The sequence below is a fragment of the Labrus bergylta genome, chromosome 2, assembly GCF_963930695.1.
Source record: "Labrus bergylta chromosome 2, fLabBer1.1, whole genome shotgun sequence".
In the NCBI taxonomy this organism is placed as follows: Eukaryota; Metazoa; Chordata; class Actinopteri; order Labriformes; family Labridae; genus Labrus; species Labrus bergylta.
In genome coordinates this window covers 34,275,477-34,290,963 of record NC_089196.1, presented here as the reverse complement: position 1 = coordinate 34,290,963, position 15,487 = coordinate 34,275,477, and the positions used below count along the sequence as shown (strand labels likewise).

At 40.7% G+C, this 15,487-nt stretch overlaps 1 protein-coding gene across 2 annotated transcripts; it reads right to left on the bottom strand.

Moving 5' to 3' along the window:
• Positions 1-411: 411 nt before the first annotated feature.
• On the bottom strand, positions 412-15,155 carry LOC136181158 (stonustoxin subunit beta-like). Of its 2 annotated transcripts, XR_010667564.1 has the most exons (3): positions 14,690-15,155; positions 5,890-7,513; positions 412-1,505 (listed from the first exon to the last, which is right to left on the bottom strand). XR_010667564.1 is itself a non-coding variant. In XM_065961677.1 (2 exons), the coding sequence occupies exons 1-2, from the start codon at positions 14,778-14,780 to the stop codon at positions 6,942-6,944; spliced, it is 663 nt and encodes a 220-aa protein (XP_065817749.1). In that variant the 5' UTR covers positions 14,781-15,155; the 3' UTR covers positions 5,449-6,941. The 2 variants fall into 2 exon arrangements, 1 of the variants encoding a protein (XP_065817749.1); XM_065961677.1 differs by lacking the exon at positions 412-1,505 and having other exon boundaries at positions 5,449-7,513.
• Positions 15,156-15,487: the final 332 nt, after the last annotated feature.

The following is a 15,487-nucleotide window of genomic DNA, read 5'->3' as shown; positions in this document are numbered from 1 at the left end:
AGAATCATTTTCCTCTTAGCTGAAAATGTATAAAAAGCAGTGAAGCAGCAAAAAGGAAGCCAAAGAGAGAAATGATAACAGAACAAATAAACACACCATTGAAGTGGTTTTTACCATATACCATTTAGTTACACACACTGAAGGCTATAATGCATCTCTATCGTTTCTTCTAACAATATGTTGAGTAAATCCAGAATGCCAGATGACATCTACAGGTGTTATCATTCAGTTTGTGATTTTCTTTATTTTGTATTCTGACTGCAGGATTCTTATTAAGGGTTACAGGTTTTCAGTGAAATCGACATCGACCTGACCTGACTGTGGTCGCTCTGCATCAGGATCTGCTGAGCTCCTTTTCTTTACCAAAGACACTTTAGACACTCGACACAAAATAACACAAGTAGATGAAAGTCTTTCTCACTCTACATCAGTTTATTTATTACAAGGTTACACATGAGCTGTCTGAAGAACTTGTGCTACCCAACACAGAGGACTCCAAGGAAACAGAGTGACAGAAAGAAGAGAAGATATCAGGAGAGAAGAAGGATCCTTACACTGTAACTGTTTCATATAAACCCTTTCAATTCAAACGTCATAGCTGCTCCCAACTTACTGGTTCATATGTCAGTCTGAGGTTCAGCATTTCTCTCCTGTGTGAACTAACATGTGTCTGGTCAGATTTCCTCTTTGGGTAAAACTTTTACTGCAAACAGAGCAGCTGAAGGCTTTCTCTCCTGTGTGAACTAACATGTGTGACTTCAGACCCCCCTTTTGTCTAAATTGTTTTCCACACAGAGAGCAGCTGAAGGGTTTTTCTCCCGTATGCAGAATCATGTGTATAGTCAGATCTCTTTGTCTGTAAAATGTTTTACCACACTCAGAGCATCTAAAGGATTTCTCTCTGTGAATTGCCATGTGATATGTCAGACTGGCCTTAAGGGTAAATATTTTCTCACATTGAGAGCAGCTGAAGGGTTTTTCTCCAGTGTGAATCATCATGTGTCTGGTCAAATTTCCTTTTGCGTTAAATCTTTTACCGCACTCAGAGCACCTATGTGGTCTCTTACCAGTCTGTAGTTTCTTATTTTTGAAGTTTAATTCTGAAAGAGCTTCTCTTGTCTCTTGCCAATCATGACTGTCATCAATCTTGACCTCAGTCACTGGTTGTAAACGTCTCTCTGGATCTGAGTACCACTCTGGTTCTGCTCCTCCACATTCTTCTCCATCAACTCCTGTTTCCATCTGTTCAGTTTGTCTCTGATGAAGCTGTGAGGACTGAGGTTTCTCTTCACCATCTTCACTCTTCACAGAGACAGGAGTGAAGGGGAACTTGGTGGTATCAGCCTCCTCCAGTTCTTGAAGCTGTTCTTCCTCCTGACTGCTCCACAGTTCCTCATGTTCTTCTTTAATGTGTTGGGGCTTAGTGTCCTCCTGGTCCAGAATGTGGCTCCACTCCTGCTGCTCAGGTGGAAGCTCTTCTTTACTCACCAACAGCTGCTGGAGATCTGCAGGACACAGTAAACAAACATTAACGGTACTTATAGACTGATTTTTTAATATTAATGCGAGCAGGACTCCACGCTGAGCTCAACTCAGCAGCAAGGAGATGCACACTTGTGCGGAGCAACCCAATACACAATGAATGGGCATGACAGCACCGCCGGCTGCATCCTATCTGAAAGGCCCTTAAGGCTGTGAGGATTCAGGTTTCTCTTCATCATCATTAAGTCCTGGAGGGTGGGCAGCCCGGGTTCAAATCCGACCTGTGGCTCCTTTCCCACAAGTCATTCCCCACTCTCTCTCTTTGGTTTCTGATTCTGTCCTACCTACCAAAAAATCTTGTTTAAAATTATATTTATTTTTTAAACTTTGTGGTAAGTTATTATGTTTTTCTAAAAACCCATACGCAAAAAGTTCTTATCAGAAGAATGTTCATCTATAAATCATGTCTCAGGGCCCCTCCCCCCTCCCGCTGCACTACATGAACTATTCCATCATGACCCTCAGGTCTTATGGTGCATTCAGGTGCTGCTCGGGTGCTCCAAGTTTCCGAGTTAGGAAGTCGTTCTTTCGACATGATTTCAGTTCAGTTGCGTTGATGCTCCAAAGAAGATCAGTGAAATGTTACTGTTACAGTTATATTTGAGCAAAAAGTTGATGGTCAATACGTGAATTAATAAAAAGTATGTTAACATTAACTAAACATATTTTCCCCCTATGTGATGACGTCAAGTCGGGAAGTCGAGCAATTCTTCTTTCTCAGTCAAGAAGGCACCAAAATGTATTTCACATTTCTACATATATGACCCAATGTCAATACAGATTCATGTTTCAACGGGTGAAGTATCCCTTTAAAGAAATGATTGACACGGCATCACAGAGAGAGAAAAAAGAGACTAGAGCGAAAGAGATAGAAGATAGAAACTAACAAACAAGCCTGTATGAAGTGAAGCTTATCTAGCAGAGCAGAAAAAAGGATGTAGAGGGAGGAAAAAGAGAGCTTGATGTCCAAGCTGCCAAAAGTTAGAACTTTTTTTTACAAGAGTAGGCAACCAGGCCCCGAAGTCCTGTGACGTCATGAACACAAGATTACAGATTCCTACAAGTGGAGAAGATGAAATAAAGAAACACACACAGGAGACAAAGGAGATGAAGAGAAATACAGACAGAGAGGAAGAAGAGAAATACAGACAGAGAGGAAGAAGAGAAATACAGAGACAGAGAGGAAGAAGAGAAATACAGACAGAGAGGAAGAAGACAAATACAGACAGAGGATGAAGAGAAATACAGACAGAGAGGATGAAGAGAAATACAGAGACAGAGAGGAAGAAGAGAAATACAGACAGAGAAGATGAAGAGAAATACAGAGACAGAGAGGAAGAAGAGAAATACAGACAGAGAGGATGAAGAGAAATACAGACAGAGAGGAAGAAGAGAAATACAGACAGAGAGGATGAAGAGAAATACAGAGACAGAGAGGAAGAAGAGAAATACAGACAGAGAAGATGAAGAGAAATACAGACAGAGAGGAAGAAGAGAAATACAGACAGAGAGGAAGAAGAGAAATACAGACAGAGAGGATGAAGAGAAATAGAAACAGAGAGGATGATGAATATCAGAGTATCAGCTGTTGCAGTGAGCCGCTGTACTTCTTTCTGTAAATGTTAAACGTCATCAGTGCATGCAGACAGGCTTTCCTCCATACCTTTTACCGTGACACTCAACGTAGACAGAGAGGATGTAATGGACTCTCTGTATTCCTTTAGCTCGGACCTGGCTGCAGTAATGTCGGCTCTAATGACTGCCATTTCACTCTCCAACACAGCCCGGACCTCAATCTTCAGAGTCTCTATCAAATCTTTGCGCAGGGAGGACAGAAGCTCACTTTGAAAAGTCTCCGTGTCCGTCGTAGATGCGGCTGCAGCTGAGGCTGCTTCTCCCCGGGGAGGTTTTTCAGTGGAGGCCGCGGTCGGAGTACGAGTTGAAGGCCTCGTGGTTAAAAGAGATGTTTTTCTTCCTTTGGATGATTTAGCAGACATTTTGTTCAGTTTGTCTCAGTACAATGCAACAGGAGACTGAGTTACCTCCAAGTTTTCTTCTCAAAGTGTGTCAAAAATTTTACTTTAAAACGGTTGCTCTGCAGTGCTCTGAAATAAATCTACTCACTCCATTTCTTCTTCTTCTTCTTCGTCAAGGTTTTATGGCGGTTGGCAAACAACAAACTGGTGCATTTCTGCCAGCTACTGGTCAGGAGTGTGGATCAAAATATCTATTATGTACTATTTTCTGTAAATAATAACCAGATAAAAATCTATTATATCTTGTCAACCAACTGAGTTTGTCCTACAGCTTCATTTTCTAAGTTATTTTGTAAGATATCTATCAAATCCAAATATACTTTAAAGTCTTTATATGTGATTTTTCACACTTAAATATAATATAAATCAAGTATATCCTCTGAAAATAACTCTGTGATTCATGACTGTCTACAATGGGTGTAACACCCGAGTCCCACTGTCTGTGATGTTTTCAGAGTCCTATCTTCAGTTTGTTTACATCGCCGGGACGGCCGGCTGACTCCTCCCCTCGTGTATAAAAGTTGTTTAATTGAGGGACTAGAGAAAAGAAGAATAACATACTGTACTCACTGCTTAACTGTGTTTCTAGATCACGCTCATTTCAGATAAATTTACATGCAGTGTGAAGATACCAGCATAATAAAGATCGCTAGCATTAGCATGCTAACACAACAATGCACCGCGAGTTGTTTTGGTTTCATGCTGGTGCTCAAGGGCGACATCTGCTGGATCAAAAAATCACATATAAAGCCTTTAATTTCTTTCAGGTTCTCCATCATCTGTCTTCTTTTTAAACTTTATTTCTGACAGTGTCTAACAACATGTTCCACTGTCTCCTCTTGTCCACAGTAGTCATATTTGTGTTTTCCTGTTTTGAACAATGTGTTATTGAATCCAGTGTGTCCAAATCTGAGTCTTGCCACCTTTTCCTTCAGTCTCTGTTTAATAATGCTCTTCACTTCTGTTCCACTAATGCTAACTATCAAATCCATTTGAGTATCTTTTGTAGCCTCCTTTGCCACCTTGTCTGCTAATTCATTTCCTTTGAAGCCTTTGTGTGCAGGTACCAATAAAAACATCATTTGACTTCTGTATAGTGTTTGTTGTCTAAATGTCTGCTGTCTGAATGACTGTAAACTGATGAGTGATGAACTTGAATCTGAACAAATGACTGATCTCAGTGTTGGTGTTGTTTTAAAAGCACCTGTACACAGTCTTAATTCCTGATATTGGATAGTATCTAGTTTTTTAAGAGTTGTGCTTGCTGCTGATCCATATACAATACAACCATAATCTAATACTGATCTTATTCATCCTGTATGCTTTCACAGCAGTCTGCCCCCCACTCACTTCCAATTAAACCCACTCACAACATTTACATGCACTGAACATGCAGCCCATGTAATCCTCTCATCAAACCAGAACCCTAAAAACTTAACGTGTCTTACTCTCTCCACTTCTTGATTATACAGTTTTAATTTGACATCGCTCCCAATTCTTTTCTTTCTGAAAAACATTCCAGGATTTTGGGGACTTTTTGGGGGATTGTTGCGGCCAAAAACGACTGATTTCACGGCAGCTTTTCAAAAAAAGTTGCAATGCATGTTGTTGTTAGACGCTATTTTGCAATAAAATTGCGGCAACAAGCGAAAATTGCAAAACTAGTTGCTATTTTTCTATGTAAAATTTTATTTAGACTTTTTTATCATTAAACATATTTTCTTACCAAGTGTTTGTTGTGATTAAGTGATGCTTAGATTTTTAACCTGAGCAGAGCCATTAGCTTTGTGAAGTTACATATTCCTCTACCTCACTCAGTGACGTCTCTCTCTCTCTCTCTCTCTCTCTCTCACACTCTTCATCTGATCTATTTTCATTAATACACACACACACACACGCCGTTTGTATCGCAATCAGACAGGCTCTACCCATGCTTATTTATTTAACTCACCTGGCTTCAGCGGCCTCTGTCACTGTGATTTGTGTTCTGAAGAATGGGGTCCAAATGAGCCCATATTGGCGATGGGTCGTGCCTTCTAGTGGGGGAGATGGTGCAGAAGGGCCAGATAAAGCACACCTGTGTGGAGGGTCACCTGCTGATGTGACCCTCCAAAAGTGGACTGACTGGATTTCATTGTAGTATTTACAAGAACAACTTTCACTGAAATCTGTGTGGATCAGGGCATCTTTAGCAGTGAGGTTCAGGAATATTCAAAAGGTGCCTCTTGAAGTTAAAAAGCCTGTTTTGGAATTGTACCACATGCTCATCCTCTGGCATTGGAACATCTTTTTTAACGATGATTGTACTCACTTTAGTCTCTCCACTTTGAGATTTCCACCTTCTCCTGACATCCCTGGGGCAGGGTCACCACCTTACATGAAGACCTGTTCAAGGGATATACAGACACATGCCTTTGGGCTGATTAAAAAAATCCCCCAGCCACCAAATATTTGTTATATGGAAAATAACTTTTTTTTTCATAAATAACAACAGTGACATCAAGTAATGAAATTGGCATCTAAAGGTTAAAATCCTCAAAATGATTGAATGTTTGGTAGTATTGAGCAGGGCGGAAGTTGTTTAAGAGATTTATGCAGAAAAAAGCAAAAAAAAAAAAGTAATCTGTTCTATTTTTATAGCAGATTTTTGGAAGTGGACATTTTTGTCCTTAATGACTTAAGAGGGTAGTAAATGAAACTGATGCCTGAGGGTTTAAAGTGTGTCTTATACAGCAGATTTGATGGTAATAACAGCTTATTTCAAGGACCTTCATATAAAGTGTTACCCAAGAAGAACTTAGACTGAGGTTCTGTCTGTGTTTAAACAGATGTCATGAAACACTTTAACCAGAGCTGTCTCAGTGCTGCGGTTTGGTCCAAAACCTGACTGGAAGACATCCAAACAGTTGTTCAATATCAAGAAGTTATTTAACTTCTGAAACACAGCTTTGTCTATCATTTGACCTAACAGAGGAAGATTTGATATAGGCCTGTAATTATTCATTATTGTCTAGATTGTTCTTTTCTAGTAGTGGCTTGATGACCGCTGTTTTCAGGGCCTGTGGGAAGACACCTGAGAGACAAGTTTACCATTTGTAACAGATCTGGAGCCATGACTCCTCCTCCTGCTGCCAATATCAAGACAGCAGGAGGAGGACTTTAATTGTTTAATTGTCACTTGTTTTTTATTGGTGAGATCAGAACAATACAGACATTAAAGAAGGGGGTCCATTGTTTTTCTGTAATGTAAAACATTTAACCCCCATTACCACCCCCACCCCCCATTATCACACCCCCCAACCATGAAACAGACCAGCTGGACAGAGTGAACAGAGTCAGCTGATCTTCAGTCAGCAGTGTTTCTCAGACTGACAGACCACACAGAGACACTGAAGAACCACGAGACCAGAACCCAAACCCAGGATAGAGAGGTTCAGTGAATGTGGTGTTGAAGGTGTGGAGGTGGATCAGTGTGTCAGAGGAGACTCTGTAGAAGGACAGAGAGCCAGCAGGACAGTCCACATACACTGCTACTCTGTGAGAGACAGAGGAGGAGGAGGAGGAGGAGGAGGAGGAGGAGGAGGAAGAGGAGGAGATCTCTGTTCTTCTGTTATTGTGCCTGACAGAGTAACCTTCATCAGAGCAGTACAGACTCCAGGACTGATCATTCTTTCCAAACACACATTCATTACTGTCTCCTCTCCTTCTGATTCCTCTGTAACTCACTGATACATAAACCTTTACTCTCCACTCGACCTCCCAGTAACAGCGACCAGTCAGACCAGTCCTACACAGCAGCTGAGGATAGTATTCAAATCTGTCTGGATGATCAGGATATGACTGAAGCTCCATCACACGTGTCACCTTCCTGTTGTTGTCAGACAGTTTCAGTTTTCTGTTCACTGTGTTTGTGTCCAGTTCCAGCTCACAGGCGTCTGATGGAGAGAACGAGACACAACACAGCTGCAGGTTATCATCTGTTCATTCATCAACAACTTTACTGACACAGGACTGATCCGAGTACGTGCGGAACAAAAGTGATTTAATCTGTGTTCCCACACGGACCGCAAAGCAGAAGCACACCTCAGGGTGGAGGAAGGCTGTCGCTGCTGGTATGGGACACAGCTTTTAGTTAATAACTTGTAAAAAAGTTCAAACATAAACTGTGCAAACTGTGCAGATTAGTAGTTCCTCGAGTCCTGTTGGTCTGGACAGTTGCATATAACCGTGATGGAGTTCTTTTTACAGACTTACTCTTAAGTTTTGTTTTCATTTTCAGCGATGATCCCGCTCAAACTAAGAGCAAAAGGGGAGGGGGAGACGCGTCTGTGTGGGAGAATAACCTGCAGCAGAGACGTGCTGTCAGGGGAGGCAGGTGAGGCTCGTCATCATCAAAAGTAAAAAACAAATAATCATTAAATCAAATAAATATTAATATTTTTCTACTGATCTGTGTTATAAATGTTATTTCTGTACGATTCCAAAAATGTTCAATAATTTTCATGATCAAAATCTCTGAATTTGCATATTTCCGGCCGGCTCCGATGCGAGGTGAGGCAGCGACGAGTTGTGCCTCATCCCAGATTGCGCAATACCTCACAAACTAGGTCGAGCGTATGCCTTTTGCTTTCTTACTGTTTGTCACCGATGTAATGTTTGTAGACACTTCTATTACACGTCCTCACTTTCCATAGAATAAGTAATGTATTTCACATGTTTTTAACATATTTAGTCTAATTTGACATAAAACCGCACTGAAAAAGCATGAGGTGAGGCAGCTGCTTCACCTGAAGGGGGCGTGCGTCAGGTTGCGTGAGGCTCATAAGACCAAGAGTTTATGCTTGGTTTGATGGTTGCTCCTCTTCTATGCAGAATTTTTATATAAAAAAGATTTTATATCTAAGCTTAAAGATTTCTCAATTTTTCAATCAAAACGTGAAGTGATAAATAATGAAGACTTTTAAAACTAAAAGAAGGTAAGGAGGACTTTTACAACAAAGTCACAGATATTTTAGTCCAGAAGGATAGGTGAATGGACTTTGTTTACAAGTAAAGGTAAGACCATGAATACACCGCAGTATATGCCTACTTTTATTTTTATTGAATGAGTATGAATTGTGGAATTGCAATGGAAAAAACATTTCTGAGGCGCTATAAATGTAACGTTCTTCCTTTGCCAAATATGCACCTTCCCTCTATGTGTGTGTAAATAATGCTGATATGAGATATGAAACACAACCAGTAGTCAATGTGCAAGCTGCCAATTGAATGGTGAATTTAAGCTACTCTATAAATGGGTTCATATATTGTAAATCTGACTCTGAAAAAGTCAGTGCCTCACCAGCCACGAACCTCGCCGCACGTCACTGACCTGCAGCATGATAGAATGAACACCTCCCTCCCCATTCCCACAATAATGGACAAAGAGACGTTGACAAGACGAGAGTAGTGTGCCGTTGTTGTTCAGAGGACATCGGGTACGTCACAGGCAACACGTCCAACTTATTAAAGCACTTGAAAAGGCACCACGTGAACGTAAACATCACTGCAACTAGGAAAAAACAGACAGCCTTTTGCTAATAATTCTAAACGGGCCAAAGCCATAAAAAATGCCATTGAAGTTCTTATATCGACAGAGGGAAATATTAATAGTTCTGAATCTACACTGTCCCAGATGTGATTAGGTTTATTATGTGCTTATTTAAAATAAATACTTTTACTTATAGGCTATATTAATGACTTCATTTCATTCTAAAATACTTTATTTCATTCATATCTTTTATTTATTGGAGACTCTTTTGGTTGAAGGAAGCAACATAAGTTTATTTTATGTTTTTTTTTACAATGTTTAATTTAAAATGTTATTAAAAAGTAACCTGAGCAGGTGTACAAGTCTGAACTGTCGATGCTGCACTTAGTCCAATGTGTAAAAGAGAAATTATAAATGTTCCTAATAAAGAAAAAAAAAAGCGTTGCATCAGGTCCCTTTACTGTAGTGAAAATGTACCAAACCGAAGCTTCAAAACTGAGAACTGTACCGAACTGAAATGTTTGTGTACCGTTACACCCCTACTTACTGAGAGCCAATCAAACTTACAGTTCATATTCAGCACTGAATGATGTTTGACAGCACTGAAATGTAATAATCCACTTCTAATCAAGTTCAAATGGAGTTACCATGGCAGCCAGGAAGAATGGAGATCCAAATCAACAAACACATGCAGTGAATAAAGTCTGACTAATCAAAGTGCAGCACAAAGAATCTATGAACCATCTGCTGTCTCCAACTGTTCTGTCCTCAGAGGTCACATTCAGCACAAACAGGAGCCTCATTTCCACTTTCACTGTCACACACAATGTGATGGCAGCAGGAGTGTGCCACGTCCCTTTGTCCTGTCTAACTACTTTTAAACTGTGTTTCTGAAGTCATGGAGACCATTTCTTTACCATCAATCTAGGCTCTACAACATACATGTTTTTGTTTTAATTGAAATTTAACTGGACTGGATGAACAGATCAAAATCTGAAGAAACAGATGACAACTCAGTCCTTGTGAGTTTTTCTCTGCTTGTCTAAGGTGTAGGCCACGCCGTCCCGACCTCACCTGGCCACCTGGCGGCCTGCAGCTGACTTGTGTATTGTTGTTGGATGTTCCTTCTGGCCTGTACTATGGTGATTGTGGACTTTGCTGTGTGCCTTACTGTCTGCACAGCCAGAAGACGAGGAGGAGAGCTAGCTTATGTCTCTAAAGATATTCTGTTTCTATTTCATCACTGAATTCACGTCTGGATGTTTTTGAGGAGAGAACTTGATGTTGGAGACTCTGCATATTTACATGTTTATGAAAATGAACGTCAAATCAAAAATGATTTCTGCTGTTTTTAAAGTTGATGAGCTCCACGAGCTCGACTACGAGCAGCCGGCCAGCAGCCAACATCAAATGTGAAATGTCACAAAAACTGCATGTTGTAAAATATACATTTCTGTTGGATGTGATGAATGGTGATTTTCTATTCACTGGATTATCACTTTTATTTCAGTTTACATTTTTTATTTCATATTTAAACTCTCATGAGTTTCCATCACCCTCACTTTTATCATCACTTTGTGTTACTTCCAGCCCTCATCCTGTTGTAGTCTGAAAGGTTTAATCATAACAGAAACACAATCTGGACAGCAGCAGGCACAAACCAATAGTTATCTAACCTCTGAATTTAGCCAAGTCATAAGATCATGTTCTGATACACACACACACACACACACACACACACACACACACACACACACACACACTCTCTCTTTCCTGAGACCAGTTGTCTGTCCAGGAAACTTCTAGGAAATGGTCTTCATATAGCACACATGTTGTAATTGCTCAGTGTGTTGATTGCCCATAAAAGGATGATTGGGATGTTATAAAAGTTCCGGTTGAGCGAGGACGCTGGCGTGTATGTCGCCGCTTCACGATCCATGACAAAAATCGTGTTTCTTTTGTGCTATCTATGCTTCTCCCTCCTACTTATCCTCTACTAACAGTCTGCAAACAGATCGACTTTGCTGCTGCTTTCAGTTTGTGTAAACTGACAGCTACTCACCATCTATGACGATCAGCTGTTAGCGCTAGCCGCCGATCAGCTGTTAGCTTCTCGCACAGCTATCAGGATATCCTCACCAGTCTGTGATCACTGGACCCTCGCCTGCCTTATTGGTGGACCGTCCTTCTTTGTCGGCCACGTCGGCTCCCTACCTGGCTTGGACCCGTCGCCCTGCGGCCCGCCACCTATAAACTACCGCTGGCTGCCGCTTCCCCCCTACTCTGGCTCGGCTGCTGGCGGAGGAAGTACGATAGTTACTATCTGATTTTGTCTTAGTTATAAATTTTGTATTTTAAGATATGATGCTATACCCTTCATACTATATTAATGTGTTTTTGAATGTTTAATGGTATAATGCTGATTTCATTCCCATACAGGCGGAAATCGTCTAACTGTCTTCAGGTTGGACGTAATGTTTATTTCATTGCATAATTGTCTGAAATGTTTACTGCCGGAAATAATCCTACATACGAATATTGACATGATGATGTTCATATGATCAAAGTTCTTATTTATGCTCTTAATAAGTAAAGAACTGAGAGTGGATTGAAATTAAAGTGAAACATCGGAGGCGGACTAGATATTAGGCCCCGCCCCCTCGTAACGTCATCCTCAATATAAATTAGCCCGTCTCTCCGGAGCTCGCCGCTTTTATTTCGTTGCTTCTTTTTCTGCGTCTTCTACTGCTTTGTTTCTTGTAAATCTTCCCCGTAACTTCTTATTCTAAAATCTCTTAGACGTCTCTTGTCAACCCTTTTGTTTTTCGAACCACGTTGTTTTTCAAACTCTTTGAATTTAAGTCCGGATTTGCAGGACCTGCAGAACTCGAATCCAACTTAAACCAACCCTGATTTTTCATGCGCACTCTAAGGTTTTTCCTACAGCCTACGATTGAGCGTCACTTTCTTTTCCCTTTTTTTGAAGTATTGATCATTCGTCTTTCAGAACAGTCATTTTTATAATCCTCACACTTGACTACAAGTGACCATTCAAGTCAAGTGAGAATTAACGAGCGTCAATCCTGACGAACGTTAATTAAGACTCTTTGAGCCGCTGAGAGAAGGACCCCCGGACAACCGCTTGGACCGTTGTGTTTTTCTTCAAACCCATCTCATTGTTGACTCCGACCGGACCTGCTACGGCGGTTATCGTGGGCCACTGGCATTCCTGATCCGAAAAACTCGAGTCTTGGTACCATTCGGCGGAGATCAATTGAACACTACGTCTCAGTAAGGAAGCGTTCTGATTATGAGATTGGGTTGTTGAGTCAAGCTTGTGGTATCTGAATAAAAGCCTCAGAGTCCACTTCACCAAATTTATTAAGGACTCCTTTTTATTTTTCTTTCTCAAAATCCCACTTCGTTAAATTCCCCAAACAATATAGTCAAACTCCAAACTTGACATAAGGATCTCACCATGGCAATTTAAACGATTCAATATTATCATTCAAGTTATATTACTGTCGTAATTATACTGATATTACTTATGCATTTCCTTTAAATTCTTCTGTTCATAATTTTTCTTTATTAAACTTTCATATAAACTTTCAATACTTTGTCTGTGTAATTTTATGGTTTTACTGCTTGAGAATTCATCCCAATGATATGAGACAGATTTACAGATTCATTATTACTACAAGTAATATTAGTTTCCTTACTTAACAAGGATGGTGCCCCGAGTTATATATACATATAAATATTAAAAGTAGTTACACTACAGTGCACACCAGAAACCTGATACCTGTTGTTGTGTGTGTTGACAGAACCACTCCTCTCTCCCCCTCTGCTTCAGAATACACCATCGCCTCATTTATGCTGCAGAATGCTCGCTCCCTTAACAACAAAGCAAACCTATTTCACTAAATATCAAACTTTACTGACAGATCCACGTCATCACAATCATTCAAACCGATGGTTTTATTTAGGCTATAATCGCGCATGTAGTGAGCCGTTTCCAATAAGTAACTTTCATTATGACAATATATAAACATAAAATAAAAATAAAAGTCTGCCACATACATATTGCATCAGCGCCATCTCGCCTTCATTATCCCGGACGGACCTCAGAGGACCGGACTTATACACTAATGTAATCACTGATGTAGAGTTAAACATTAGACTAACTCAAAGACCATAGAGCCTCCAGTTTTCATTAATATATTTCAATATCTTGCATTTATCATTAATTGTGATTTTTAGTTTTAATAAAGAGTGCACAGAGACATGGCGATGGCTTCACACATTTCACCTCCTCCATACTCAGCACATCTTCATCAGCTGCATGTATTTATTCTGTAAATAATTCAAGTGTGGACATTAAGTCGGGGCATCTCTGACACGATCATTAAGCCATATATTTGCTCATAATTAGTCACAGTGCAGACGGAGATGCCCACGAAAATATGTGGCCAACAATTCAAAGTTTTTGTTGGTTGATCAAACCTTTGATTAATAATATGATAGAGTGAGGGAGAATGCTGACTGACGTGTCCTCTCTGCCACTATATGAAGAAATCAGTGTGGGTCCTGTAAACATGTAAACATTGCAGATATACTCGTGCGTAATGATGAACGGTGGATGTTTTGGCACATAGGACAGCGTGGATGCAGCAGCGACGTGGTGTCATTCTCTGAATTTTCTTCAGTTCGTGATCCTCCTGCTGCAGCAAACTACCGATATGTCCATTTTATCCTTCACTTCATTCACAAGTTCCTTTGTTTCTGGGTCAGAAAGTTTCGTTTCTTCATCTAAACTTCAGTTTTCGTGATCCAACACTGGAAACCTTTGATCTGCCCCCTCGTTTGGATGTATTTTCATTCACGAGCTGCTTTGCATTGACCGTTTATGGTTGAATGTGGGCGTGTAGAGGGCGGAACATGGGACTAATCTACGTGCGCACATTTCCAGGTGGATGGTGATTTATAAAGGGAACATTGCGTGCAGGTGTGCGTACGAACGGTTTTATAACTCTGAATCATTTTGTGCGCACGCCATTTCTGGGTTTTTGGCACACGTACATTTTTAGTATGAATTTTACGCACTCTTTTATAAATGAGACCCCTGGTCATTTTTAAAAACCTCCTCAAACACCATCTGTTCACCAAAGCATTCAGCCTCATCTAACACTCCCCTCAGCTGATCACCCACTCCCTTTCTCCTTCATTTGTTTGTCTAGTGTTTCTATCCTTTCTCTTCTCTGTTTGTGTTTTTCTATTCCTCTCTTGTTGTCTCCCATTACGCCCACCCCCCCCCCCCCCCCACACACACACACACTCGCACACACACACACACACACACACACACACACACACACACACACACACACACACTTTGTAAAGCATCCTTTTCATGAAAGGCGCTATATAAATCTAAGTTATTGTTATTAACTTCTCAGAGAGAAATAAACAAATCCTCTATTCACAAGCCATAGTCTCTGTCTGATTGTTCAAGAGCATTTACTCTTCTACACTCCAACATGTGCTGCTGTGTTCTGATGAAGAGAAATGAAAACACACTCACACTTCCTCAGACCAGGCTTCAGTCTGTGCAGTCCACTATGGTCCAACCTGGAGGAAGAAACCAGATCAGAATCTATTTCATACATCTTCATTTAAATCCAGCATCAGACAAGAAGCAGAGTTCATCATTCAGAAACAGTGAGACAGCTTCTGTGTGTCTGTCTGTACCTCAGTGTCTCCAGTCTGCAGTGTGGATCCTCCAGTCCAGCAGACAGCAGCTTCTCTCCTCGTTCTCCTGGATGATTGTAGCTCAGGTCCAGATGTCTCAGGGGGGAGGAGCTTAGAGCTGAGGCCAGAGACGCACAACCTTCTTCTGTGATCAGACAACCTGACAGACTACACACACACACACACACACACACACACACACACACACACACACACACACACACACACACACACACACACACACACACACACACACACACACACACACACACACACACACACACACACACACACACACACACACACACACACACACACACACACACACACAATATGCTTAACATCCATTGGTCCATTCTTCACTGTTTTACCAGTAACTTCCCGTCATAACCATGCAGCTGAACAGAATAGACTTCATAATCTGATACTAATCAATATTTACTCTGGTGACAAATAGTGAAGGTAAGACAGAGCGTGAGATAAACACACAGACTGCTTTGACATCAGCAGTGATGTAGAAACAGTTCTGAACTGTTTCATCTGAAATAAAGATTCTTTAGTTCTTTATGTTCCAAACATTATCCATGGTTTGTTTGTTGGTGGGGAAAGAACTTCATATTTAACTTTCTTT